This window comes from Aspergillus multicolor, assembly GCF_047715735.1.
Source record: "Aspergillus multicolor strain CBS 133.54 unplaced genomic scaffold BDW74scaffold_18, whole genome shotgun sequence".
Lineage (NCBI taxonomy): Eukaryota > Fungi > Ascomycota > Eurotiomycetes > Eurotiales > Aspergillaceae > Aspergillus > Aspergillus multicolor.
The window spans coordinates 326,529-350,738 of record NW_027395969.1 but is presented as its reverse complement, the minus strand read 5'-3'; the positions used below and the strand labels follow the sequence as shown (position 1 = coordinate 350,738).

The following is a 24,210-nucleotide window of genomic DNA, read 5'->3' as shown; positions in this document are numbered from 1 at the left end:
CATAATACATAATCATGTAAAAGATCAAAAGCCAAAAAGCCACCCAAAAGAAACCAGATTAGATCATGTCATCATACAAACACTCGGTTGAATTTCCTCAGCAGATTCTCGACCTTATCAGCCAGCGGATCATTCTCAGGTTGAGGAAGAAGGCGGCCTTCGCGATCGAACCGGTCAGGAAGGTCGATAGTGGCATCAGAGTCAGATTCGGGAGCGCTTGTTTGTTTTTGCCTGGGCGCCGCACTGCGGTCATTTGTCGATGCGTAGGGGTCAGATGAAGAGTAGCGGCGTCGGCCAGAGCGGTGACGCCGGTGGTGATGACGGCGGCGGCGGCGGCCTGAGCTCATTCCATCGATGGTAGAATCGCTATCATCAGTCTCATATCCATTTGTTTTCTCGTCTGTCTGCGGATCGTCATCAAAGGCAACGGATTTTGACTGCGGCGGTTCGCTCCCAGCGCGCGTCCGTCTGCGTCGTGGTCGCGGACGCGGTGTTGCTAGACGAGTAGAGTCTAGACCTATAAGGTAAGGGTTAACGCGATGCTCTATCATGATTGTGACTGACTCAACACACCATCGTACGGTTGAGATTGTGTGGTTGGAGAGGAGAAGTCGCGTGTAGCACTCACATTCTCATCTGCCCTCCGGGGCCGAGGCGCGTATGCATCGGCCACGGGAGGAGGGTAGCTGTACTGCTGCGGAGGCGGCCCAACGTTGGGTGGAGGCGGATAATCAGCTGGATTGTAAGGCGCCGGACCAGGACCCGGCGTTGGAGCTGAACCGGGAGGCGGAGGGTAGTAGTTATTAGGCCTGTACTGAGAGCTATCTACTGGGCCCGTTGTAGACGAAGGCGGGTAAGGACTGGGACTGAATGGTTGTTCAAAGGGACTCGGTCCATCGCTGTCATATCCTAATGAAGCGGGATCAGCCACTGATGTTTTACCTACTGCGCTGATAGATAGGCCACTTACTCTGCCTTTCCCTATCTCTGTCCTCCTTCCGGTGCTGCGAGTATTTATGAGCCGCATAGCCGACACCTGTGGCTGCCAGAGCGGCTCCTGCCAGATCGCGTGATCGGCTGCGGTGTCTATGGCGGCTTCTGCGCCTACGGCGGCCCTCCTCGCTCGAGGGAGAGCTGCTGCTGAACCTGGCACGGCTGCGGCTGCGGGTACGGCCTCGGTGGCCTGAGCCAAGGCCAGCATCCCTGGCTAGCCGGTCAGAGGCGTCCGTATGGTAGCCTTGAGAGCTGGGTGGGCGGCCGTAGTAGTTTGCAGCAGGGATGCTTCCGTGCACTGGATGGTCGCCGTATTCAATCAGGCCAGCAGAGTCGCGAGTGGGGTCGGGGTAGGCGTCAGATAGCGCCCGTCCGCGAGATCGGGAACGATGGCGCGATTTACGGCGTGGCTCTTCCTCTGCTTCCTTGTCCTTTTTCTTGTCCCACATGTTGGCGGCCACGGCAGATCCTAGACCGGCTGCAACAACGGGGAGGGCTTTTCGGAGCTTGCTCTTCGACCGAGAGCGGGAACGTCTTTTGGAACGCGAGCGGCTTCGAGCTCTCTCGACCAGTCCAGCCACAGCAGCTCCGGCCAGACCAGCCTCTGCCATGTGTTTACGACGGTGGGACTGGCTGCGCTTCTCATCATCGCCCTTAACCGAACGAGATCGACGGTGACGCGAGCGACTGCGACCACTGTCCGACTTCTTGCGAGCCAGAGCCACAGCACCGGCAATAGCGGCAGCTCCCAAGCCAATCTCTGCAAATGTTCGGGCGCGAGAGCGCGAGTGGGATCGACTGCGGCTGCGCCTGTGGCGAGAATGGCTGTGGCTGTAATGGCGATGATGACTATAGCGGGAACTTCGATCGTCGTCGAAAGAATGAGAGCGATGGCGGCTCTTGCTGCGGTAGTACTCTTTTGCTCGCGATGCTGCTTCAACGGCGACAGCGCCCAGGGCACCCGCACCTACATCGCGGCCAATACGACCAAGGCCGCCAGAAACTTCCTCTCCATCTTTCTTTCGACGACTCCGGAGAATCTCGGCGGCACCAACACCAACCAGAGCACCTGAGGCCAGGTGACGGTTGTGATGATCGTCGTACTCCTTGGTTTCTTTCCGGATGTAAACCATGCTGTCGTCGCTGCTGTAATCGTCGTCGCGCCGTCTGCTAGCCTGAGAGACAGAATCACTAGGGCTCAATTCGCGACGCATGCGGCGACTGTCATTGTCGTACTCTCGGACACGGCGATGGTAGTAGTAGGCCGGCTCTCGGTCGACCTCTGATCGATGAACAATATCGTAGTCAGACTCGCGCGGATTGATGTAAACGGGACCTCGGGCTTCTTGAATGATTACCGGCTGATCTTCACGAATAGTGATGGGATTAGGGTTACGGCGCGGCCGGTCTGACACTGTATACTCACGTTCGTAATAGTCTCGGTCGTAGTCTGTGTCACGCTCGTAACGCTGGACCATGATGGGCTCTTCCCGCTCTGTTGTGCGACGAATGACTAATTCTCGATCCCTTTCGCCGGGACCTGATTCCTCGCGAAAGAACAAGTCTCGCTCGCGCTCTCTTTCTCGTTCTTCTGTAGGTATGACGTAGCGCTTGACAGAGACGCCAGAACGACGCTCATCCCAATCGTCCTCACGATCACGCTCTCTGTAGATGTAAGAAGACATGAGGGGCTGTTTCAAGGAAGAAGTTGTGGGAGAGAAGTTCGAAATGAGGGGTGGGGTGATGAAAGATATCGCGAGCAAGAGGGGAGGGCGGCTAGAAAACCGGGAGGGAGCGGTTATCGAGGAGGGTGGGGTAGCAAGGCTGAGTCAATGCTGATCGAGTGCAGCAGCAGCGGAGGCTGCAACAAAAAAGGCCAATAGCAAGCAGACTCGGAGAATTCGGGCGCAAGGCAGAGATTTGAAACGGGGCAACGCAGGTGCGAGAAGCCAGTAGAAAAAGCAAGTTGAGGAGGGAAGATCGAGGGAAGATGGAAGAATGATATCAGCGTTCGAGGCTGGGGCTGAGGGAAGAGGGAAGAGGGGCACCAGCAAGCCTAGCGCTGTTGTTTGTGCCTATGACGCGATGGATATAATCGAGCAGATATAGCGGCAGATCATAGCCAGATGAAGCCGATCAGGGTCTGGACGATGAAGCAGATGCACTTGATGATGCGATGCGATGCGACGGCAAGGAAGAAAGACGAAGATGCTGATGAGAAGGCAAAGGGAAGGAAGGGAACCCACGTGGATCGGGAATCTGGAAGCCTCGTGATGGCTCAGCTCAACTCGACTTTCTCAACACAAGTCAACTCTCAGGTATCTGGTACACCGTACGACGTTACTTCGCAACCACCTCGAGACCTCGAGTCGAAGACGACGCCTCCACCTTATAACTCTCTTTCGCCCTCTTTCTTCCGTGGCCATGAAAACTTACAAAGACAAAGAATGAGGCTGACTGGGTGCCCGGCGCCCGTCCATCACCAGACTCTTTCGGGCAATTTCTGGGCCTCGCCGTGAGTCTTCGTCTTGTTCAACTACCTTCTGCCTTGGTCTCTGCTCCCGCTGACGGCTGTTGCAACAGTGTTGTTTGTTTAGAAGTGGAAACCGGCGGGTCACCACGGCTTGTTCCATGGACAACGACACTGACACTGCTGGCTACCATGGCTCTGGCCCTCGCTGTCCCTGAGCTCCCCCTGGGAAACTTCCGGAGTACGCTCCCCCCAGGAATTATCACCCGACCACGGTCCATCGCCACGGGTTTGCGAGAAAGGATACGGTGAACAATGGATACAGAGTACTCCTGAGACATGGGGCTCTCTGCGTTCAGGCCTCTTCTTTCAATCGCGGTCCCGCTCCTCTCGCCCCCTGATTCAACGGAGTAGCCTTATGGATGACGGTTGGTCAATTCAACAATAAACCATTCATAACCTCAATCTCGTGCATCCTTGGTCCAACTCTAATTCTCATAGTGAATTGCATCGTGCCAATCCATCGCAGGATTATAAATTATGGAGGATTTGCAGAAGTACATACTGTCTCCTGCATTGCCGATGCGCTAGCAGACAATGGTTTGCCAGGCATGCGTCAGAGGGGCGGAGATCACGCGCAGTGCACCCAATCTGCTTGCTCTCATGTCAGCAATTTGCCAATCATCTCGTGCTCTCGCTTCGCTTTCCTTCGATTGCCCTTCTAGAATCTGTCATCATCGAGTCTTCCCCGACTCGGCCGCCGGAACAGGACCTCTGTCGCCTCAGCGCTCTGGTGGCCGGCATTGGACTCACGACCTAGACTATAATCAGTCGCACTCGCACCACTCTACTCCACCAGCTTTCAGAGAGCTGAAGCCTGAAGCCTGTCGCGATTGCTTTCTTTATCTTTGGTTCTTCTCTTTCTCAAAGTGGTTTGGGCTTTGTCTCGGCATCTCGGCGGCCGCCCCACAGCCGCTTAAAAGGACTGAAGGTGTCATAGGATTTGACAGTTGCAGCGGAGAATAGCGAGTTGCCCACATGGAGTAGTACTTGGGGCACTTTTTCGCGAGATCTCCAGGTTCCGGTCCCTTTGACCGGTTCCAAATAATTTACTCACGTGTGAAACAATGGTTTTTATGGGCAAATGTGCCACTTTGATATCCGAAAATTCGAGTCTCCCGGTCTTGATGGCTGAAATGCCATGTATGGAATCATTCATTATTCGAAAGACTCCACACTTAATCTGACATGGCTGGCAACTCTGATCCATGGACCCTTCCCCGGCCGAAAGACCGGTTCAGGTCTGACCGTCTACGAGAAGCAGTTCATCTGCTGTTTCCGACTCCAACATTTGCAGGGAGAGATCGTCAGCGTTTTGACCTCTTGTGCCCCATCTCTATGACCATTGCTATTGGCATGCACCACGGCCACACGATGTAGCCTGAAAGTTTATCCCTGCTAGGGAGTCGGGGAAACACGTCCTGAGACCCAGGGATCCGGTACCTCACGCCACATTGGCCGGTGATCGAAGCCGTCGCCAATAGTTTGCCATGCCGTCCCATGTCCTTCTCGCGTGGCAAGATGGCAGGCAACGTGGGATCTAGCGGATCGACGGATGCAGCAGCATTCGTGAAACATTTGTTCCCTAATGCAAGCGAGACATGCAGATCATCGTGCTATACACCCACTCTGCTGTCCTTACGTGCTCAGAACTGCCTACACTAGAGGCCCGGACTGGCTGAATTAGGAAATAATTTCAAATCTCATGGCCCGACGTACTAACTATCCGTTGAGTGATAGCTGGATACCTATCGGGGCTTTCGTTGACTAAAACATACATGCAATTGTTAGCCTGAAGCAGTCCCTGTTAGTCGCCATGGATCAAAGTTAAAAGAGCCTCGCTGTCCCCCACAGGAGTTTCTCTATTCAATATCCAACATCAATTACAATCTATGATACGTGCTGAGTCTTTTGGCCTTCTATCTCGCCCTTCTACACGTTAATCTTTCTCTTCTAACTAGACTTGCCTTTTCTGAATTGACTTTGCACGACGCTATGACTCCTTCCTCTCGTTCAACTGGCAAGCGACTCCCAATTAGTTGCCAGGCGTGTCGAACGAGAAAGATCCGTTGCTCTCGTGATGGCCGCCCTTGCCAAACCTGTGTCCGTCGGGGGCTGGGCGCAGAAGACTGCGTATACCTCGGCCAACCGAGATTGTCTTCAGAAAGTACTTCGACTGGAGACGCCGCTGTCCAGGCTGAATTACTTGCCCGAATACGTAATCTAGAGTACATGCTTCAAAGACAAGTTGGCTCATATTCCGGCGGCTCAAACTCACCACTTGTATCACCTACTAGCCTGACGGGGAGCTTTTCCGAACTGGACAGTCCAATTGGGCTCGGGCCTACATCATATCCCAGAAGCCCAATGCTGAATAGCGTCGGGACTCTGCAGACTTTTGCGTCGGGATACGTACGGTACCAACCATTGGCGTCACAGTGGAACTCAGTACATCCTACAAGCTCCTCTGGCGATTCTCTCCCTGAAATCAACTCTGATATGCCGGACGATGACGACGACTCTTGCATTCCTTTGGCTGGGGGTGTTACATCAAGAGAAGAAATACTCGCCATTCTTCCACCGAGTCGATATTGCGATACACTGAAGGATGTTTACTTCCGTGTCTTCTCTCCTGTAGGCCCTCATTCTGCTATCTGGTCAAAGGAAAAGCTAACATACCTAGCTATTTCATATTCTCCACGATCTCACATTTGAAGCCGAGTACCAACAGTTCTGTCACGACCCGAACAGTGTATCCACTGCATGGATTTCTCTTTTGTTCATCATTCTCGGCATTGCCGTTACTGCCCTCCACGACGACGATCCCCTGCTCTCGGACCTGGGACGGGAGAGGACCGTCATCCGCAACGTCAAAGCCCTATCATCTCGCTATTGCTCTGCTGCTTTGCGGTGTCTATCAGCGGACGGCATTCTTTCCCGACATTCCATCAACTCTCTCCAGTCCCTTATTCTGATCAACTACGCACGACTCCATAGAGGACTGCCAACCTGGACACTGCTTGGCTTGACTCACCACGTTGCCACATCAATGGGCTGCCACGTCGACCCTGAACGGTTTGCTCTCGGACCAATAGAGCGGGAGGAACGACGCCGCGCATGGGCAGGACTGACCATGCTATATAACACCCACAACAATGCATATGGCATTTCAAATCCCGGCCTGGCAACAATGCGCACAAAGCTCCCTATGGACGTGAATGACGTGGACCTTCTTACTGGCACAGCCTCTGAGCTCATCACGCCGCGCCCAACCCAAATGACGTATCTCCTCCTGCAGTCACGTCTCCACAACGTCTGGTCCATGATTTGCGAGACCCTCTTCAGCTTCCCGCCCAGGTATACCCCGGCGCAGCTAGAGGTTGAGATTCTCTCCGTGCACGAAATGTGCGAGAAACGCTACCAGCTTGAGCCGGACCTCGAGTCCCTTCCTGTCCACCATCTTGCCAACTTGAACATTCTTTACAGCTACATCCACCAGCTCCTCCTCCTTCTGCTCCGCCCCGCGTTTTGCCGGTACCTCCAAGGCGAGATCACGACAGAGACATGCGCCGCTCGAGCAAAATGCCTAGCGTCTGCAAAAACATCGCTGACCATCTACCAAACCCTCCACGAATCACCGCAGTTCGCATCCTATAAATGGTACAACAGTAACCGGGGCAGCTTTCACGCCTTCCACGCGGCGGTCATTCTCTGCGTCATGCTGATGTACCCGGAGAACGCGTACGAGGCGACTGAAATCAAAGAGCTCCTTTGGAAGTCTCTTAATGTCTTTGCTGCTCTTTCAAACAGGAGTAACTTCTGCAGCAAGGCCGTTCCTGTACTGCGTCAGATAATGTAAGTGATTCTCCCGTCCCATGAACCTAGCATAATCTGACCCTACCGCAACAGCGACACCGCATGCTCAAAGACCCCCCAATACCGCCAGCCACAAGCACACCTCCAACAGCCGCAGCACCTGATGTCCCCGATCGACGCAAGCCCACACCCAAACATGAACATGAACATAAGCATGAGTGTGACCATGACCCCAACCATGAACGGCGGTCTCCTCACACCCACCACCCCAACAGGAGGTTTCCCCCACTCGCCCATGGAGTTCTTCACGGAGTCCCTACTCGCCCGTCTGCAGCCGCAGAACTGGCTTTCACCGGCTTCTGTGCCCTGGGATGGGTGGGATAGTCTTTTTCTTCTGCTTGCGCCTTCGCCGACTTCGGCGCCGTTTGTTGGGTGATGGCGAGGAAAGGTCGTCTGTTTATTGATGGGAATGATACCCGATGTGTCCTATGCAAAGCAGCATCGAGCTATCTAGGGGGTTTGATTAGGTGCGAGAGTGGACTACGCCAGTCGCTCCTTGCTCCTTGACTTTGGGTCAGATGGGCGAGCAGTATGACTTAGATTGCCTACCCACAACTTCATCCCTTATTTGAGCCTGCAGAAGCGACAGCTTCCGGGCTTCGTGCATATCCATGTGCCACTGAGCCGGTCGGTCTGGATACAAGGGTTGGTCCGTCACCCGAACTTGACTAGACGAGACGGTGCAGAAGCAACCTAAAGATCCAGCTGGCTCAATGAGTCGGCGTAACTCGAAATGGTCGTTGTCAAGCTACCTGGGCCTTTTCAGAGCTCGTGACTTACATGACTACCGCGTCACGGACATGGCGCTTTTCTGGCAGCTGGAGCTGGAGCTGGAACTAAGATGTTTTGGCCCACGTCCACGTCCATTCATTCAGCGCGCTTGTGAAGGATCAGCGGATACAGGAGAGTACTCTGACCCGTGTGGAGAAGCAAGAAGTGTTTGGATGAAGGAACCACAATCGTTACATTTTCCTTATGTCGCATATCGTCTGTCATTTGCATTGAGGGCCTCCTACATTGACAGAAGGACTTCTTTCAAGTATCAACGACAACCAAGGATTTCTTTTGTACTGAAGCATAAAGGAAAGAGGAAGAAATATAGAGTAGTGAATCAACACTGATATTCAAGTATATAATGAGGACTGAGGTACGTAGTCAAGTCCATCACATCATCTAATCTAAGCTGTCCAGCCCAATGCAAAATAAAAGTGATATAAGCAAATGCATACGTATATGCATAAACGCAATATACAAACGCAGACCCAAGAGAGAAAAAAATTCAACCGAAACCCCAGAATGCAAGTCTATGTGCAAGTGCAATTATTTCTTTCTTCCTCACACCGTCTCTTCATAAACAAGATCGAGAGCGGCATCATATCAGATCATACCATACATAAGAAGCTTTGCTTTGCTTCGAACCATATTTTGGCATAATGAGACGAGACGCTTACTCGCGGATCTCAAGAGGCTCAGGCCTGCTCTCCTCGCCGTGCTCGGCTTGCCCATGGCCCTCAGTCTTGTTGACGTCGGAGCCAGGGTGGAGATCGCGGACGATGCTCTCATCAGGAACCCAAGAAGCAGACTTCCAGGGGACAACGTGGAGAACGTACATGGTGTCGACTTCCTCAAGGGTACGGCCCTGGGTCTCGTTGACAAAGAAGAAGACGACGAGGACGCCGACGACGCAGCACGAGGCAAAGACGTAGCCGTAAGCGAAGTCGATAGAGGAGGAGATGAAGGGGGTGAAGAAGGAGATCAGGAAGTTCCAGGTCCAGTTGGCGCAGGTGGCGATACCGATGCTGGTCGCGCGGCTGCGGTTGGGGTACATCTCGGAGCAGATGGACCAGACGATGGGACCCCAGGTTGTGGCGAAACCGGCGATGAAGAAGCAAGTGAAGACGATCATGGCACTTCCGGCCTTAGGGGTGTTCTGGGGGTTGGCTTGGTCGAGAGCGAAGTGGCCGACTGTGGAAATTGTTAGTGGGTGTTTGAGTGGATTGTGGATAAAGGTTGTTTCTTACCGGAAGCCCAAATGTAGAAGCAGATGGCCATCCAGGCACCACCGACCATCAGACTAGCGCGACGACCGAAGTGCTCAACGATGTACAGACCAGGCAGGGTCATACCGAAGTTGACGGCACCGAGGATGATCTGGGTGACGTAGGAGTTGTTGAGACCGGTGGAGGTGAAGATGGAGTTTCCGTAGTAGAAGATGAAGTTGGCGCCAGACAGCTGCTGCAGGGACTGCAGAGCGATACCGAGAAGGGTACGGTAAAGCATGCGGGGGCCAGTGACAACCTCGTGCCAGGGGGCAACACCAGCAGCGCGCTCCTCCTCAAGTTTGTCCTTCATGTCTTTCATTTCCTGGACAACGACGCGGTGGTTATTCTCAACACCGTAGAGCTTAGCCATGACGTTGCGGGCCTCGTCGACGCGGCCAAGACGGTAGGCGTAACGGGGGGACTCGGGGAGGAAGAGAGCACCGAGACCGAGAATCAGAGGCCAGGCGAAACCAATGCCCATGACGATACGCCACGAGGCAGTGGATTTGATGGACTCGGTACCGTAGTTGATGAGGTAAGAGATGAAGATACCGAAGGCGACGAAAAGCTGGAACGCGGAGACCATAGCACCACGGACCTGACGAGGAGCAGCCTCGGACTGGTACATGGGGACAACGCTGGAAAGGGCACCGACACCAAGACCGGCGACCCAACGGCCCATAGCAATCTGGACCCAGTTGGAGTCGGTGGCGATCTGGATGATGATACCGACGATGTGGATGATGGACCACAGGGACATGGAGTACTTGCGGCCAATGCGGTCTGCGATGGGGGCGGCAACGAGGGCACCGATCATGGTTCCGATACAGAGAAGACCGACAATGAGACCGTTACGGACGTTGCTAAAAGTGTACTCGCCGTTGGGCTGGCGCTCGGCGAAACGCATCTTGAAATCTTCCATGGTAGTGAAACCGGAGATTTGACCTATACAAAGACCAGTCAGAGGGAGTAATACCATAGAGGATGCGGAGAAGACGAACCAGTAGAGTAACCGAAGATGAAACCACCCATAGACACGACGACACCCAGGATGAATGATCGCCATGTCAGGTACTTGACGGGGCTGTCGTCGATGATGCCATTGTCCTTCTCCGCAGTCGAGTCGGATCGAGAAGGCGTGGTGGCCTGGGAGTGCTCTTGCTGCTCAGCCTTAGGCTTGAAGAGGCCCTTGAGATCGACACCCATGATGAAGGTATTCCCACTTGATGTGATGTGAGAAGACTGAGAGGGTGAAGGGGGTGACAAGGGAGGATTGAAAAGAGGGAGGAGACGCAAGGGAGAAAATCTGGGACGTGGGAGGGCGGAGGGGGATTATATATGGAGATACGGAGTATGAGGCCGGGGAATACAGGGACGAGATTTGACAAGACAAAACCACGCGAGACGAGAAACGACGTCAACCCGGACAACCGATTTAGCGAGACAATTAATTCTCGTCAACACTGCCTACTCTGTAACGCCTCCGGGGGGCGTGCGGGCGAATGAACGCAGCCATCGCGCAACGGCAATCGGCTCCCAGCCCAAGATTGGGGAACCCACGGGAAAAACAGACGGGGGCCCGGATCTTTGCGGGCGCCGGAGCACTCGAAAGGGGAAGCAGGCGTGTGGTTCGGCAGATGAGGAGAATTCTTTGATGCTTCCCTGGAGATTCGGTGGGGGGAGTGGTGGGGAAGGGGGTGAGTGCCTGAGTGGGAGAGTATGGGAGAGGCGATGACGATGCTGGCTTGAGCCTTGACTACTGCTTCAGACTCGTCCCGATGGGGATGCAAAAACCGCGAGTCATCAGCTGACCGTGTCGCGTTTTTCCTGGTGACACTGTGACAATCGCCTCCGTCTGGCTGTGCGGACCTGGGCCCTGGGGCCCTCGCACTACCTTACTCTCTCAGCGCTGAAGATTCTCGAAGGCGAGGGCGTCGTTCGGGCTCGACGACGGTGATTCGACGGCTAATCTACGGGAATTACCCTTACGGCCTGGGCTGGACTATGATTACGGACTGTTTTCTGTTTTCATGGCGCCCAGGCAGCGCGACAAGTTTCTAAATGTGGATTCGACCAGGAATTATCACGGATTCGGCTGATCCGCACGCTGTGGACCGCAAGAAGAATTTTCTCCTGGCGATCACAAACACTGGGAAAGTTGGCTCAACTGAGTTGCACAGAAGTTGGAAATCTGCTGCAGGTCAAACCCGCGCAAAGCAGCGTCTCTCAAGGTTAATATACTTTGCAGGCTGGAGGACGGATGGCAGCACCCCGATGTCTGATACGGCTTTGGTCCTGCGGTGAGGTCCCGAGCCGACCAATTCGGCACGCCGAACTACTCGGGATTCACGCAAAACCGGTCTCGGTGTGCCGATTCGGCTGGGAAAATTCTGCACTCGCTCAGAAAACCTCACCGATTAGTGGGCCAGTTCCACTTGGCGCCGGTTTTGGTGTTCTTGTCTCGGGCCACTCGAAGAAATTGCACGTTCTCAGAAACTTGTCTTGACTCTCAGTGCAGTATGCGGTGGTCACTTCGATGATTCATACTATACAGACTATATTCCAGCTGTTAATGTTCTGTCTACGAGCAACCAGCAACATCAAGTACGACCAAGAGCCCATGAAATCTTATCGATCTTGCACCTGAATCAGCGTCCAAATTACCTCAACCAAGCCTTGGCCGGAATCGCTCGCTGATCTCGTTCCAAGGCCCACATCTCTAGTCGCTTTCGGTCTCGGTGAAAACCGTGCAAGGCACAGCTGGGCCCACCATCCATCGTGGAATAACGTCGGAGTTTACACCCGATAATTATGTACGTTACAGGCAAGGCATGGCAGAGGCAGAGATTGATAAGAAAATTATCCCTGGCATACGTAGTCCAAGAACACACAAGAGCCGCCAAGGACAACTGTTTCTCCCAGAGAAAGTACTGTTATAGCCGAGAGATTCTATGCTCTGTATAGAAGCGATATCGAGGCTTGCGCCTTGGCCTCTGCCTGATGCCGAAAGGGGCGTCGTACTATCGAAGCCGGGCCGATAATTCACGGCTTCGGCATGTTTACGGGATTGTTTACGGGAACCTAGGCGCAGGCCGTGCTATAGGCCAGCATTCTATTAACAAACATATTCCGGTTGACTTTCTTCTTTGGGACTTGACAGGAAACACCAAGGTCTGGACGCACGGCATCTGCGACTCGAAGACTTTGCGCGCTGATTGGTTCGCTAGGCATACATCGTGTCATGTCAGTCGACTCAGTGTCCCGACTCATGTTGCTGCGACTTGGAGCGTCGTATGACTACGTAGCATCTGCTGTCAAGCATGATCAGCAAAGCATCGTGGGTGGCTATGATTTGCCGTTGGACTCGTGGCTTTGCTGTCGCAGTACTCCATACTCATACTACCAGGAAATGAATCAGGAGATGATTATCGTTTCAATACAATTGTGTCTCATGTTTCTTCGAGTGCTTAAAGGAAATTATCAGAGCGCCTGCTTCACCGTTTGCAACTGGGTCCATGCTCTAAAACTGCATCCATCATGAGATTCATCACTGACGTAACGTCTCAAATTATGTCTCATACGTTCTTCGCATGTTGTTTTCCTTGGTTTGCCTTGCTTCAGACAAACACAACATGACCCTGGAACCTCGAGAGGACAATGATGATATCTTCATACCTCAGGTGCTCTTCTTCGCATTCTCACGCTCTGCCTTGCGCAGAGCCCGCTTGCGAATGCCCTCATGCATGCCCTTGATCTGGTTTGCAATTGTCATGCTCATGGGGTTGGCCACGCATGTTGCAAGATATGCCACCAGTCCATGACTCCAGTACGGAGAGGAGCTGTATGCATATCCGGGGGAACCGCCATTGTTTCCGATCTTGGATAAGGTCGCCTTGACGAACGCGCGGGGGTTGGGGATCAGGGCACTGGTCTTGCGGATCTTGGACATGGCAGAGGTAATGAGATAGGCCTGCACCAGCTCGACAGTGATTCCGTACGGCTGGAGTTCCGAACCAAGAGAACTGGACCATTGCTGGAGGAACGCCTTGCTTCCGGAGTAGGTAGCAAGAAGAGGAGAGGGAAGGAGACCGCCGAAAGAGCCCATGGTCAGAATCAATCCCCGCTTGCGCTGGGTCATGCCAGGGACAACCAGCTGTGTAACGCGCAGAGTGCCCGTACAGTTGATGGTAATGATGCCCGCCATCTCGTCCTCGGGAGTCAGAGCGAAAGGGACAGGAATGCTGTGGCTTTTTCCGACGTTGTTGATCAAGATAGCTACATCCAGATCGCCCACTAGAGCCTTCAACTTCTCGTAGTCCTCATCGTCGTTGCGGCCAAAGTCCATGGCCAGCGTCTTGGTCTGCACCGAGGGGTATTTGGACGTAATCTCATCGGACAAGGCGGTCAGCTTGGAGGCTGTTCGTGAAACGAGGACGATGTTGTATCCAGCGCGAGCGATCTGGAGGGCGAATTCCTTGCCCAGGCCATCCGATGCACCTGTAACAATCGCCCAGCTACCCTTAGGACCGAATGAGCGGAGCTGTGATCGTCAATACTGAGGCGGAGCCATCGAGTATGCTGATGTCAACGTACCGACTTTCCGGGAAGAACGAACAGACTGGTCAAGACCCTTAGGAAGGTCCAAACTCGGGAGACAACAAACCAGCCTCCAGCGGCGAGCAGCACCGAGGCCGCCACGCTTTGCCAGCCAGGAGCAAAGTTGTACTCCCAGTCTGACAGCGACGACGAGATATCCTTCAAGTAATCCATGGCGAGCAATGTCCTGTCGTTCCGTAAAGAAGGCGACGTGCGATGTCCTGATCTCCCAATCGTTGGGGAACTTGCACGCCAAATAATTGCCTAAACTCCGGATCACGGGGTCCCGCACTAGACCAGATCGGGATTCAACAATCGAAGCTTCAGCTGGGGAAAAGGAGTTCAACACCAAGTTTCCAATTCATACGAACAATCCCATAATCAACTCTACCGCCAACATGGATCAGCTTCTGACATATCTCCCTCCCTTCGACGGCCTTCTCCCCAAGTGGCTCGCTCTGGTAGGCGCCATCACTTCCGCTTATCGAAACCATCGAGCTAACAATGCTAGGTCTCTGTCGTCTCCGCAGCGAACAGCGTCCAAGCTTACTTCTCTAAATCCTACACCTCCGAGCTCTACAATGGCCGCCTAGCTGATGGCAGTTCGCACACCAACCCTCATTCCTCTCGAATCTTTGGCACCTGGACTTTCCTCTCCGCCGTCATTCGCTTCTCCGCTGCCTACAACATCACGAACCCTGCGGTATACGACCTTGCGGCGTGGACGTTTGGCATCGCCCTGTTTCATTTCGTCATGGAGTGGATGGTATACGGGAGCGCGCAGCTCAAGGGTCGCTTTGTGTTCCCGTTGATAGTCGCGTCGGGCAGTCTGGCATGGATCTTGACGCAGCGCGATGCGTATCTTGGACTGTAAACTATGGAGCAGATGGGCAAAATGGATTATAATAGTGGCAACTAGCAATGAAGATAGGCAAAGGATACGGTTTACATAATGTTAATCTGGGCAACTCCCAAACTATTCACTTCACATATAGATTACGACAGCAGAACAAATCGTCGACGATCCCAGGGATAGTAGAGGTCAAAACACGAAAGCTCTTCTCCAAGCGGTCGGCAAACCGGCCAGGTTGATGAAAAGGGTTCGCGTCGATTGGGGGTAGTGTAAGCCCAATGACACAGTGTGGCAAGGCATGCGCAAGCACAGAGGCCCTGCCACGAAATCCAAAAATAAGAATAATCAATGTTGTGTTCCTTAGAACACTTTCAGAGATTAAACTGAAAAGAACAGATACTACACTTGATCTAAGCCAAAAGGCAAAGAGAGCTGGAAAAGAAAAGAAAAAACCAAGTAAAACGTGGTGGGAGGAAGAAGCTTATATAGCTGAGAGAAAGACGCTAGAGGCGAGCTAGCACTAGTGTCGTTTACGCGAGGCGCTTTACCCAATTCGACATACTGCAGCCTGAGACTCAAGGCGCTTACGCCTTGCTCAGGTGTCAGTCACACTTTATACTCAGAGCCACATCTCTGCAGAGTTAGTTTGTCTACTTAAGCTATGTGAGATGTAGCGCAAAGTGACTGCGTACTTCAGCAAAGCTCTCGGACAGTATCCGCATGCTTTTTGGTCTATTGGTTGACAAAGAGAATCGCAGTTCCCCCGCATCTGATCCTTGTCCGGCTATCAACATGAACATCACCAGCCGGGATTCCTCCTCTCATGGGCTATCAAGCGCCACGCTCAGCTTGTCTCGCTTTGTTTAAGCCATAACTGCACCCTTCATCATCTATCATCCCACGCGGAGGAAGTCTGGCATGATGTCGCCTCCGAGATCTCTAAGCGTAGCCTCGGTCGACAGCCTGGCTGCCTCGCTCTCCCCGGCTGAGAAGCGGATTTGAGTTCAAGATGGCTTTTGGAGAACACTCCCATCGAATCAATACTTCCTGAACACGAGTCTATCCAGCGTTTAGTCGGAAGCCGGGCTAATATCGACCGAGCTCCATGAATCATGGCTCTCTTGTCTCCACTTCCCCAGTTTCTCCAGGTTTCCTGCCATCGGCCATACCCCGAGGGGTCATTGCTTGTTACACGCATCTACCTCGGAAATAATCCGTCATTGCTTTGGCCATCGGTTACAATATGAATATATATGCAGACGGTCCCACCGCCAGGCATGTAACGCTGTTTCCGCTTCCAGCTACTCGTTCTCGTTTGCACTCATCAAGATGGTCGGCTGGTACGCTCTAGGAGTCGCGCTTTTCGCTGCGATAGGAACATTTCTCTTTGTAAGGCAATCAAGTCCAACTGTATGCGTGGCCTACTGACTGAAACTTAGGGTTTCGATACTGGGATCGCTACCACAAGTAAGCCTGTAATACGCCCCAAGGTTGAACTGGATACTCATACCTAATTAGCGATTGCCCATGAAAGCTGGATCGAGTACATGAAACACCCCTCAGAGGGCCTTACCGGCGCTGTATGTTGAATTGAGCCGGCTTAAGAATTAACTAACGGATGCAGGTCGTCGCTGTATATATCGCTGGTGAAGCTGTCGGAGCCCTTATTCAGACTGCCGTCGCAGATAAATTGGGTCGTCTTCGCTTCATGGAGTTGATGTGCGTGATCGTCACAATAGGAACGACAATCCAGACAGCGTCTGTCAATATTGGGATGTTTCTCGCTGGACGTGCGCTGGCCGGGATTGCTGTTGGGTGAGTCCATCCCAGTACAAAAATACATCAAAGGCATACTGACGCAAAGGTTGATAGGGGCATGGTCGGTACTGTTCCCATCTATCTCAGCGAGATCTCAGACCCTCGATACCGCGGTCTGATCGGAGGAATTTCTGGTTGCGGAATCGCATTCGGTACCATGGCTTCGAACTGGGTCGGATATGCTTGCAGCTGGGCTCCGTATGGGGCTGTACAATGGCGTCTTCCTCTAGCTATCCAGATACCCTGGGGTATTATCATGTTCTGTGGCTTGGTCACCTTTATGCCGAATTCGCCGCGCCATCTCGTTCGAGCGGGCAAGGTGGAGGCCGCACGCAACGAGTTCAGTCGGATCCGCCGCGACCTCAATTCGCATGAGCTGCGCCAGGAGTTTGCTCAGATGCTGGCCCAGATTGAGTACGAGAAGGAACGAGAGATAACCTCCTACAAGGAGATCTTCAAGCTGTTCAGGCACCGTGCGATGGTGTAGGTATCCTTATCTCTTCAGGCTTTGGTACATTTGTCTAACAAGCATTAGGTCAATTGCTGTACAAACAATGACCAGTCTTACTGGAGTCAATGTGATTCAGGTATGCCCTCTGATTCCGTTTACTTGATGTACCGTACTAACTCCTTCTTAGTACTACCAAAGTAAGCCGAGCCTAGCTACGGCCATATTCAATACTAACCCTTAAAAGCAATCCTTTACAAGTCCCTCGGCATTGACGCCCACACCATTCTTGCCCTAGCAGCAGTCTACGGTACCGTGGCATTTGTCACTAATGCTCTCACCACGAAATACCTAACCGATCAATGGGGTCGCCGAAAGTACGCAGACTCTCTACACTTTAGACGAACTATACTGACTAGTGGCAGGATGATCCTCGCCGGTCTCAGCGGCATCATCATCGTCGAGATCTACGCCGCCGTTATGCAGCGCGAGTTCCAGAATACGGATAACCGAGTCGGCAAAGGATTTGCCATCCTTGGAATCTATCTCTTCGTAGTGATCTACTGTATGTCGTTCTCTATCGGTGCATTACTTCAGCCTGAATCCTGACAGCTAACATCCTCTCCCTCCAGACGGCATGCTCAACAGCACAACCTGGCTCTACGGTGCCGAGGTCCTGCCCATTGCCCTCCGCAGCAAGATCATGGGACTAGCCGCAGCCTCGCACTTCATCGTCAATGTCGGCAGTAAGTCCCATTCCTAACGTTTCTACACCGATCCTAGACTTTATTAGGGCGCCGCCCAATGCTAACCTGATGGATTACAGTCACCGAAGCCGGCCCCAGCGCATTCGCCAACATCCACGAAAACTACTACTACGTCTTTGTTGGCTGCACGCTGTTCTTCCTCGTCGTGGCTTATTTCTACTTCCCGTACGCCTTCCTTCTCTATCTCTAACTGAAATAGATTTTTCAGACTAATCATTATTTTTCCTCTGGTTGCAGTGAAACAAAGATGAAGACGCTCGAGGAAATCGCCGCTTCTTTCGGGGATAGGGTTATTGATGCGGAGGATGTGGATCCCGATGCGAAACCTGGGCGCACAATTGTTCATGAAGAGGAGAGCGAGGTTCATTAACTGGCCATCTACCTACATTCTCCGAATTGAGGTGGATTCGAGGATGTACGCGCTATATATGTTCGCAATGATGGTACAGGCGTTTTGATGTACTTTTGAATACGTTTTACGAAAAAGGCATCTCGCTCATGGAAGTGATGTTTAATGCTATATATTTTTGGATTTGCGTCGAGATACTCATCTGCACCACCAAAAATACTAACCACTACCGGGGACTTTATGGCCGCCGGACAGCAACCCCGAACGCTAATTACTCCGTAACCTTGAAAGTCCTACCACCACGTGTAATAAACCCAAACACGACCCGCACGTTGAAGCGTCGCGTCAGGTCTGGTCAAGGTCAGCAAAGTGGATTTTGGCGATTTGTTGCAATCTAGGACTTTTTAACGTGCGTTATTGGGGCGGACGTGAAACGCCGAAGTTTAGAGTTGATGCCCGGGCGGGAGAGGGAAGGAGCTATGGATGTACCTAAACATTCCCTAGGGAGAATGTAGCTTAGCCGCGGACATATTGGCCGATATGCGAGCTCAATGTCTGAGTGTAAGACCAAAAGAAGAGCGAATCATGATTCTATGCATTGACAGCCGTCTAAGTTCTCGATCTCATAAGCCTGAATGGAACTATGTATAAGACGCGCACAAGATATCATATCAAGATGAAGACGAAGATAACACAAAACAAGCCTTCCAAACGCCGTGTGATTTTTAGACACCATGATCATAACGAGTATGTAGGATGAGGACTGGAGTACGGAGGTAAGAGTATTAAGAAGAGGAAACGGAGCATCGGTATCGTAGCGGCAAGCAAGATAGGACGAAAAGAACGAGAAGAGCTTAACGACGTTGCGTCTTGCCCATACCACGTTTGCCGGCAACCTGAGAACAAAGTCAGTGATTGTCGGGAATTTGGAATATTGGGTAAATTGGGACGTACCAAGTGCTTCGTGAGAGACACGGTCTGGTGTCGATCGGCTTCTCCCTGTCGGGCCATACGGTTCATCTTCTTCTGGCCGAGCTTCTTGAGGCGATCGGCCTTGGATCGGGCCACCTCGTCGGTAACACCATCCTGCAGACGGTCTGTAGCAGCCTGGCTGCGAGCGCGACTCTTGGCGCGAGCAATGGCCTGGCGGGGGTCGGAGGGGTCGATGTCCATGGCGTCGTCGCCATCGGCATCGCGCGTCGGTCGGCGGCCACGGGCCTCGCTCTGGGTACGGACGCGATCGAGAGCAGCATCGCCGTCGTAACCGGCTGCGTCCAAGCCAGCCTCCATCTGGGACAGCTTCTTGGCCTTGGCGCTGCGGGGGATGGCCGCGCGGTTCTTGAGGGACTTGCGGAGCTTAGCCTCGTTGCGCATGAGAACGCGCTTCTCGCGGATAAGATCCGCCTTCATACGGGTATCGGCATCTTCGGCGTCCTCGACACTCTCGTCAGATTCGTAGTAGCCGTCGGCCTCGAGCTTCTCCTCCTCTTCCTCCAGGGCGGCGAGCTTGGCCTCGATATCGGGGTCCACGTAATCGTAGATGTTCTTGCCGTTCCAAACTTCGGGGATCTTGTCGTGCTTCCATTCGTCGTTGGCGAGCGTGTACGTCTTCTTGAGGTCGATGTTGTAAACACCAGCACCACCGTTTTCCTCCTCAATGTCCCGCTCCAGCTTCTTCCGGTCGGGGTCGTTCTTGTCGTATTTCTTAAGATTCTTGATGGCGTCGGGAATAAATGTTTCGAGTTGCGCTCCGCCCATGGGTTGAGCGACGTGGATACGCGCAAGGACGTCGCCAAGGCGGCCACCAGGGGTACCGGTGCTGTTGGTTCCAGACTTGAGCTTCTGTGCCACTCGCTCCGCAAGCAGCTTATCGCAAGCAGCGTTCTTGACATTGGTTACACCCTCGGTGGTGGTGCAAGACAGCTGCAGGAGCTCAACATCTCCGGACTTCAGCATGCCCTGCATCTGCTCTTGGAGCTCAGGCTCGAGGTCTTCTGGTCGTCGAACATCAATCTTGTTCACAACAACGAAAACAATCTTATTGGCGAATAGAGGTCGAATACTGTGAAAAAGCTTGATCTGGTCGGCAACGGAGTAGCCGCACTGCTCGGAAAGATCCATGAAGTACATCACGGCGGACCGCAAGTGCGCAATGGCGGTGATGGACTGCATTTCAATGGTGTTCATCTCTTCAAGAGGGTGATCGAGAATACCGGGGGTATCGATGGCTTGGAATCGGAGGTACTTGTAGTCAAAGTGACCGACGAACAAACTCTTGGTTGTGAAAGCGTAGGGCTGAACATCAACGTCCGCGCGGGTGATGCTGCGCAGGAAACTGGACTTTCCGACATTGGGGTAACCGCAAATCAAAAGGGTTCGGGTATTGGGGTCAATCGCGGGAAGACGACCCAAATGTTGTCGGACTTGCTCCAGGTAGACGAGGGGATCCTTGAGGCGTCGGCAAATGGTGGCCATACGACCGAGAGCGGCGCGCTTGAGCTGCTTGCACTGGAACAGGGACTGGGCATATTTAATGAGACGGACATAGTCGCGGGACACGGTTTCGATCAGGTGCTTAGCGGTTGACACTTGACCGAGGGCGATTCTGAAATGGTCGGCATCGTAGAGTGTGTTCATCAAATCCTTGTCTGCCAGTTGTGAGACAGATCCATGCCTAGTGAAAAAGATAAAAACTCACGGAAAGGATGGATGTCCTGCAATCTAGGGAATCCCTCCAGAATCGCCTGGAATTTTTCGCCGAATGTCTCTTGTGTGTACTTGACCTTTCGGGTGTAGAAACCTAGGATGGTTTTGGATTAGCCATCAAAGCGTCCAGCCCCGAGACTCATGATCGCAAAATACCTCGAATACGGCTGATCTTGAAGCCCGCACGAATCTGAGTGGGCAGCTGTCGCTGTGTACGACTGAGGACGATATCCAAGAACTCCTGGCTAGTGGGCACCGGAGGGATCTATCAAGCGGTGAAAACGTCAGTATGAAGGTTTCGAGGAAGGGCGACGGAAGGTGATATCTGTACATCTTTCCACGTAGTCTTCATGATGGGCACCTCGGTCGATCAAAAATTAACTTTGATAAGGTAACCCGATATGCGATGAGGGCGATGGTAAACAGCCTGATCGATAAAAAAAATTATTATGGAGGCAGTCGAGGCAGAATTTTTGGCGGGCGGTGAGCGAGTGTGGGGGATTCTGCAGTCTCTAACCGAGTTTCGTCCAATGACGTTTCGGAGCGGACTGGTCTCTTATCGCCGACTGTTTCTGCTGCTCTGGAGTGCAAGTCTAAATCTACAGCCATGTTCAAGTCGAGTGCTAGAATACATTGACCACCGAGGTATCTATGTTAAACACTGAGCCTGCCCTGACCAAACCAACCCGGTCATCATATCATAGCAGATCGTAGCATCATACCCTGGAACTCCATTGCTTTTTGAAGTCGACCACTTTAGACCAGACATAATCCATGAATATGCATCGATGGGAATGAATACAGAAACGAAAGAGGAGATAAGAAAAGCCTATGCCAATCAAAAGCCATAAAAGAGTAGTTGTAGCAGAATCAAAGCCGGGGAAATGTCTCGCAGACTAGCTTACTCCGTGTTGAGCTCCAGCGTCTGGCAAATAGTTAGTACCTAGGATAGCAATTCAAGGGATAATTTCATGCGGGCAAACCCACCATATCTGTCCAACCGCCACCACCGAACTGACACTTGCTCAGACCTCGGTTCTCGAATCCGAGACTCTCATAGAATGGGATGAGATTGTCGTGGGAAATAATTACAATGCGATCGGCGATAGCTGCCTCCCGGATTCTTTGGATATACGACTTCATGAGAGTGCTCCCCACCTGCTTTCCTTGGTGTTCCTGCGAAACCGCTAGGGAATGGATAGCGATTGAGCTTCCATACTCGTCGTGACCGACGGTCTCTCCATCAATAACCGTTGAGCGCGCAGTCTTCCAGTCCGCGGGTAGTTCCATGGATTTATCCGTCACATAGGGAGTGGATGTTCGAGTGGCGATAACGTGTCCGACGAGGGTAGGGCGAGGTTTGGGCTGGTCTGGCCCAAGAATCGGAAGAGTGAACAGACCAAGGCAGAGCTCGGGGCATCTTCCTAAACGGTAGGCGAACTATTCGGAAACAATTAGCAAGAACTGGAATCGGAGTAGTGCTGGAAAGGCATGCCTTCTCTCGCGTGCAACGCTCCTGTTCGGGGAATGCTTCTTCCACAGCGACACAGTCATCCACGTTCGACTGGGTCAGAACCTGCACGAACGGATGCAGGTCGTCTAGCTTCGAGGGCTGGCGCACGGGCGGGCGGCGGAACCAGTAAGGATATTCGTTGAGATCGTCATGGTCAACTGCGACATAGTCCTCCTCAACTTCGTCCTCTTCATCATCATCGTCTGTTTCCTCCAAGGCGTGTCCGTTGGTCATGATCGCGTCTGAGTGGTCGTATCCGCCGTGAAGTTCGTTGCCGGTTATGGGCAAATGGAATCCGTCTCCGTTCGATAACGGCTTAAGCCCGTTAATAGGGTGGTCTGCGGGCTGGTGATGTGACTGGTCCGACATGGCTAAATTGCAGGGATGCCGAGGTATGATGCGCAGATAGCGAGGCCGATTGGTCTTGTCTTATATATATAGTAGCAGTCGTGCTTCTGAATGTTTAAAAGTATGCAGTCTGGAGGATGCAGTGGTCTGGAAGGAGCGATTGAGAAAGGCAAAGTGTGGACTGTGGACGGTAGATTAATCCGATCGAAAAAATGGTCAGAGTGGTGGGCTGGTGGCCACTGCTGGTGGGTCGGGAATGCAGGCGATAAGGCTTGAACAATGAAAAGAGATTTCGTCAAGGGCCGAGCGTCTAGCCAGATCTTGCAGGCTGCAAGGATCGAATCCTGTCAGCATATCAAGATCAATACATGGTAGCGCTCACTCACCGCCCCGAGCAATAGTACATACAGTATTGAGTTTTCAGAGTTTTCTTGCGGCTTCCGAGTTGCGGCTCGCGGGGCAAAGGACGGTTATCAGTTATCTGTACCGACCCTGGTGCCTATCTTGATCTCCCCACTCTCGCTGCTTATCTTGTGCTTCGTTCCTGAAGTCCAGACTCGATTTCCTCGAGCACTCCAGCCGACAGCCGCCAAATAACCTCATGAGACTGGTACAAACCTAGGAATATGGTTCAGGAGCTCTCCTTGGCTGAGGACGCTTTCCAGGTTCCTCTCCAGGTCCCTGTTCCTCATTCGTCACCTCCCACTTCAATCCTACGGTCGTCGTCGCGCCAAATGGGAGTAGCGACCTCAGCTCTTTATGGCTGCAGTGATAAACTCCAGATGGATGCTTGGCTTATTCATGCACCAAATCCATCAGAAGGACAGATGCAAAATCGGACCAGAACCAGGTGGACCTTCATCATGCTCCTTTTCCAGATGCCTCGAACAGTCTTGAATATATTGCTTACCACAAAGCCCTCGCTCGTTCGCAACGCTTTCATATACTAGCTTTTATCTTATTTAAGTCTCCGAATTGCAGGTCCTGCTTGTCTGACCCTTCTCATGCTACGACTCCGATGTCCATCGGCATCGCAACGAATGGAGGTCTTTCATCTGCACCCCTCTCTGTGATCAGGGGTGAGCTTCATCATACCATTACCGGGGAGCGGTGCTCATGTATCGGCCATGCGAGATATTTTATGTATGAGATAGGGCCGGACTTCCAGTCAAATGATAATGGCAGTGGGCTTCCGCTGCCTTGCATGTGAGCAAGTTTGGAATTTTATAGTGTCGGCCTTACCCTGTCTATATTTGATGACATTCTCAGCGAAGAGGAGTTATTGCCGGAAAGCCTGTTTTGCGGAATGAGAGTAAACAGAGTCTATACCGTGGGTATTGACATTGCAAGATATAGTTCAAGCAGCTAGAC

The 24,210-nt window shown here is 52.6% G+C and overlaps 9 protein-coding genes across 9 annotated transcripts; 4 read left to right on the top strand and 5 right to left on the bottom strand.

Annotated features, from left to right (window-relative positions):
• Positions 1 to 71: 71 nt before the first annotated feature.
• Positions 72 to 2,678, bottom strand: BDW74DRAFT_179676 (DUF3824 domain-containing protein; the record flags this gene model as incomplete). Its single annotated transcript, XM_073729524.1, has 3 exons — positions 72 to 517; positions 574 to 909; positions 971 to 2,678. The coding sequence occupies 3 exons, from the start codon at positions 2,676 to 2,678 to the stop codon at positions 72 to 74; spliced, it is 2,490 nt and encodes an 829-aa protein (XP_073582411.1).
• A 221-nt stretch (positions 2,679 to 2,899) lies between these two features.
• BDW74DRAFT_38096 (uncharacterized protein) lies at positions 2,900 to 4,323 on the top strand. The gene is made up of 3 exons (XM_073732647.1): positions 2,900 to 3,508; positions 3,577 to 3,704; positions 3,965 to 4,323. Exons 1-3 carry the CDS (start codon positions 3,120 to 3,122, stop codon positions 4,186 to 4,188), a joined length of 741 nt encoding a protein of 246 aa, XP_073582410.1. The 5' UTR covers positions 2,900 to 3,119; the 3' UTR covers positions 4,189 to 4,323.
• Positions 4,324 to 5,192: 869 nt separating this feature from the next.
• On the top strand, positions 5,193 to 8,304 carry BDW74DRAFT_37637 (Zn(II)2Cys6 transcription factor). The gene is made up of 3 exons (XM_073732644.1): positions 5,193 to 6,157; positions 6,207 to 7,378; positions 7,433 to 8,304. Exons 1-3 carry the CDS (start codon positions 5,519 to 5,521, stop codon positions 7,773 to 7,775), a joined length of 2,154 nt encoding a protein of 717 aa, XP_073582409.1. The 5' UTR covers positions 5,193 to 5,518; the 3' UTR covers positions 7,776 to 8,304.
• Positions 8,305 to 8,683: 379 nt separating this feature from the next.
• BDW74DRAFT_37590 (sugar porter family MFS transporter) lies at positions 8,684 to 11,174 on the bottom strand. Its single transcript, XM_073732643.1, has 3 exons — positions 10,443 to 11,174; positions 9,421 to 10,386; positions 8,684 to 9,364 (listed from the first exon to the last, which is right to left on the bottom strand). The coding sequence occupies exons 1-3, from the start codon at positions 10,645 to 10,647 to the stop codon at positions 8,847 to 8,849; spliced, it is 1,689 nt and encodes a 562-aa protein (XP_073582408.1). The 5' UTR covers positions 10,648 to 11,174; the 3' UTR covers positions 8,684 to 8,846.
• A 1,668-nt stretch (positions 11,175 to 12,842) lies between these two features.
• Positions 12,843 to 14,500, bottom strand: BDW74DRAFT_155968 (ketoreductase). Its single transcript, XM_073724934.1, has 2 exons — positions 14,035 to 14,500; positions 12,843 to 13,981 (listed from the first exon to the last, which is right to left on the bottom strand). Exons 1-2 carry the CDS (start codon positions 14,209 to 14,211, stop codon positions 13,118 to 13,120), a joined length of 1,041 nt encoding a protein of 346 aa, XP_073582407.1. The 5' UTR covers positions 14,212 to 14,500; the 3' UTR covers positions 12,843 to 13,117.
• BDW74DRAFT_37644 (Erg28 family protein) lies at positions 14,112 to 14,964 on the top strand. The gene is made up of 2 exons (XM_073732645.1): positions 14,112 to 14,498; positions 14,549 to 14,964. The coding sequence occupies exons 1-2, from the start codon at positions 14,436 to 14,438 to the stop codon at positions 14,909 to 14,911; spliced, it is 426 nt and encodes a 141-aa protein (XP_073582406.1). The 5' UTR covers positions 14,112 to 14,435; the 3' UTR covers positions 14,912 to 14,964.
• Positions 14,965 to 16,219: 1,255 nt separating this feature from the next.
• On the top strand, positions 16,220 to 18,293 carry hxt8 (putative MFS monosaccharide transporter (Hxt8); the record flags this gene model as incomplete). The annotated part of the gene is made up of 12 exons (XM_073729523.1): positions 16,220 to 16,279; positions 16,330 to 16,357; positions 16,409 to 16,470; positions 16,515 to 16,705; positions 16,763 to 17,191; positions 17,244 to 17,295; positions 17,347 to 17,356; positions 17,404 to 17,533; positions 17,582 to 17,721; positions 17,789 to 17,902; positions 17,983 to 18,088; positions 18,161 to 18,293. 12 exons carry the CDS (start codon positions 16,220 to 16,222, stop codon positions 18,291 to 18,293), a joined length of 1,455 nt encoding a protein of 484 aa, XP_073582405.1.
• Positions 18,294 to 18,651: 358 nt separating this feature from the next.
• Positions 18,652 to 21,395, bottom strand: BDW74DRAFT_155963 (putative GTPase NOG1). Its single transcript, XM_073724933.1, has 5 exons — positions 21,310 to 21,395; positions 21,135 to 21,243; positions 20,971 to 21,072; positions 19,227 to 20,920; positions 18,652 to 19,168 (listed from the first exon to the last, which is right to left on the bottom strand). Exons 1-5 carry the CDS (start codon positions 21,328 to 21,330, stop codon positions 19,127 to 19,129), a joined length of 1,968 nt encoding a protein of 655 aa, XP_073582404.1. The 5' UTR covers positions 21,331 to 21,395; the 3' UTR covers positions 18,652 to 19,126.
• A 169-nt stretch (positions 21,396 to 21,564) lies between these two features.
• BDW74DRAFT_155961 (polyamine acetyltransferase) lies at positions 21,565 to 23,226 on the bottom strand. Its single transcript, XM_073724932.1, has 3 exons — positions 22,474 to 23,226; positions 21,966 to 22,418; positions 21,565 to 21,903 (listed from the first exon to the last, which is right to left on the bottom strand). The coding sequence occupies exons 1-3, from the start codon at positions 22,858 to 22,860 to the stop codon at positions 21,880 to 21,882; spliced, it is 864 nt and encodes a 287-aa protein (XP_073582403.1). The 5' UTR covers positions 22,861 to 23,226; the 3' UTR covers positions 21,565 to 21,879.
• Positions 23,227 to 24,210: the final 984 nt, after the last annotated feature.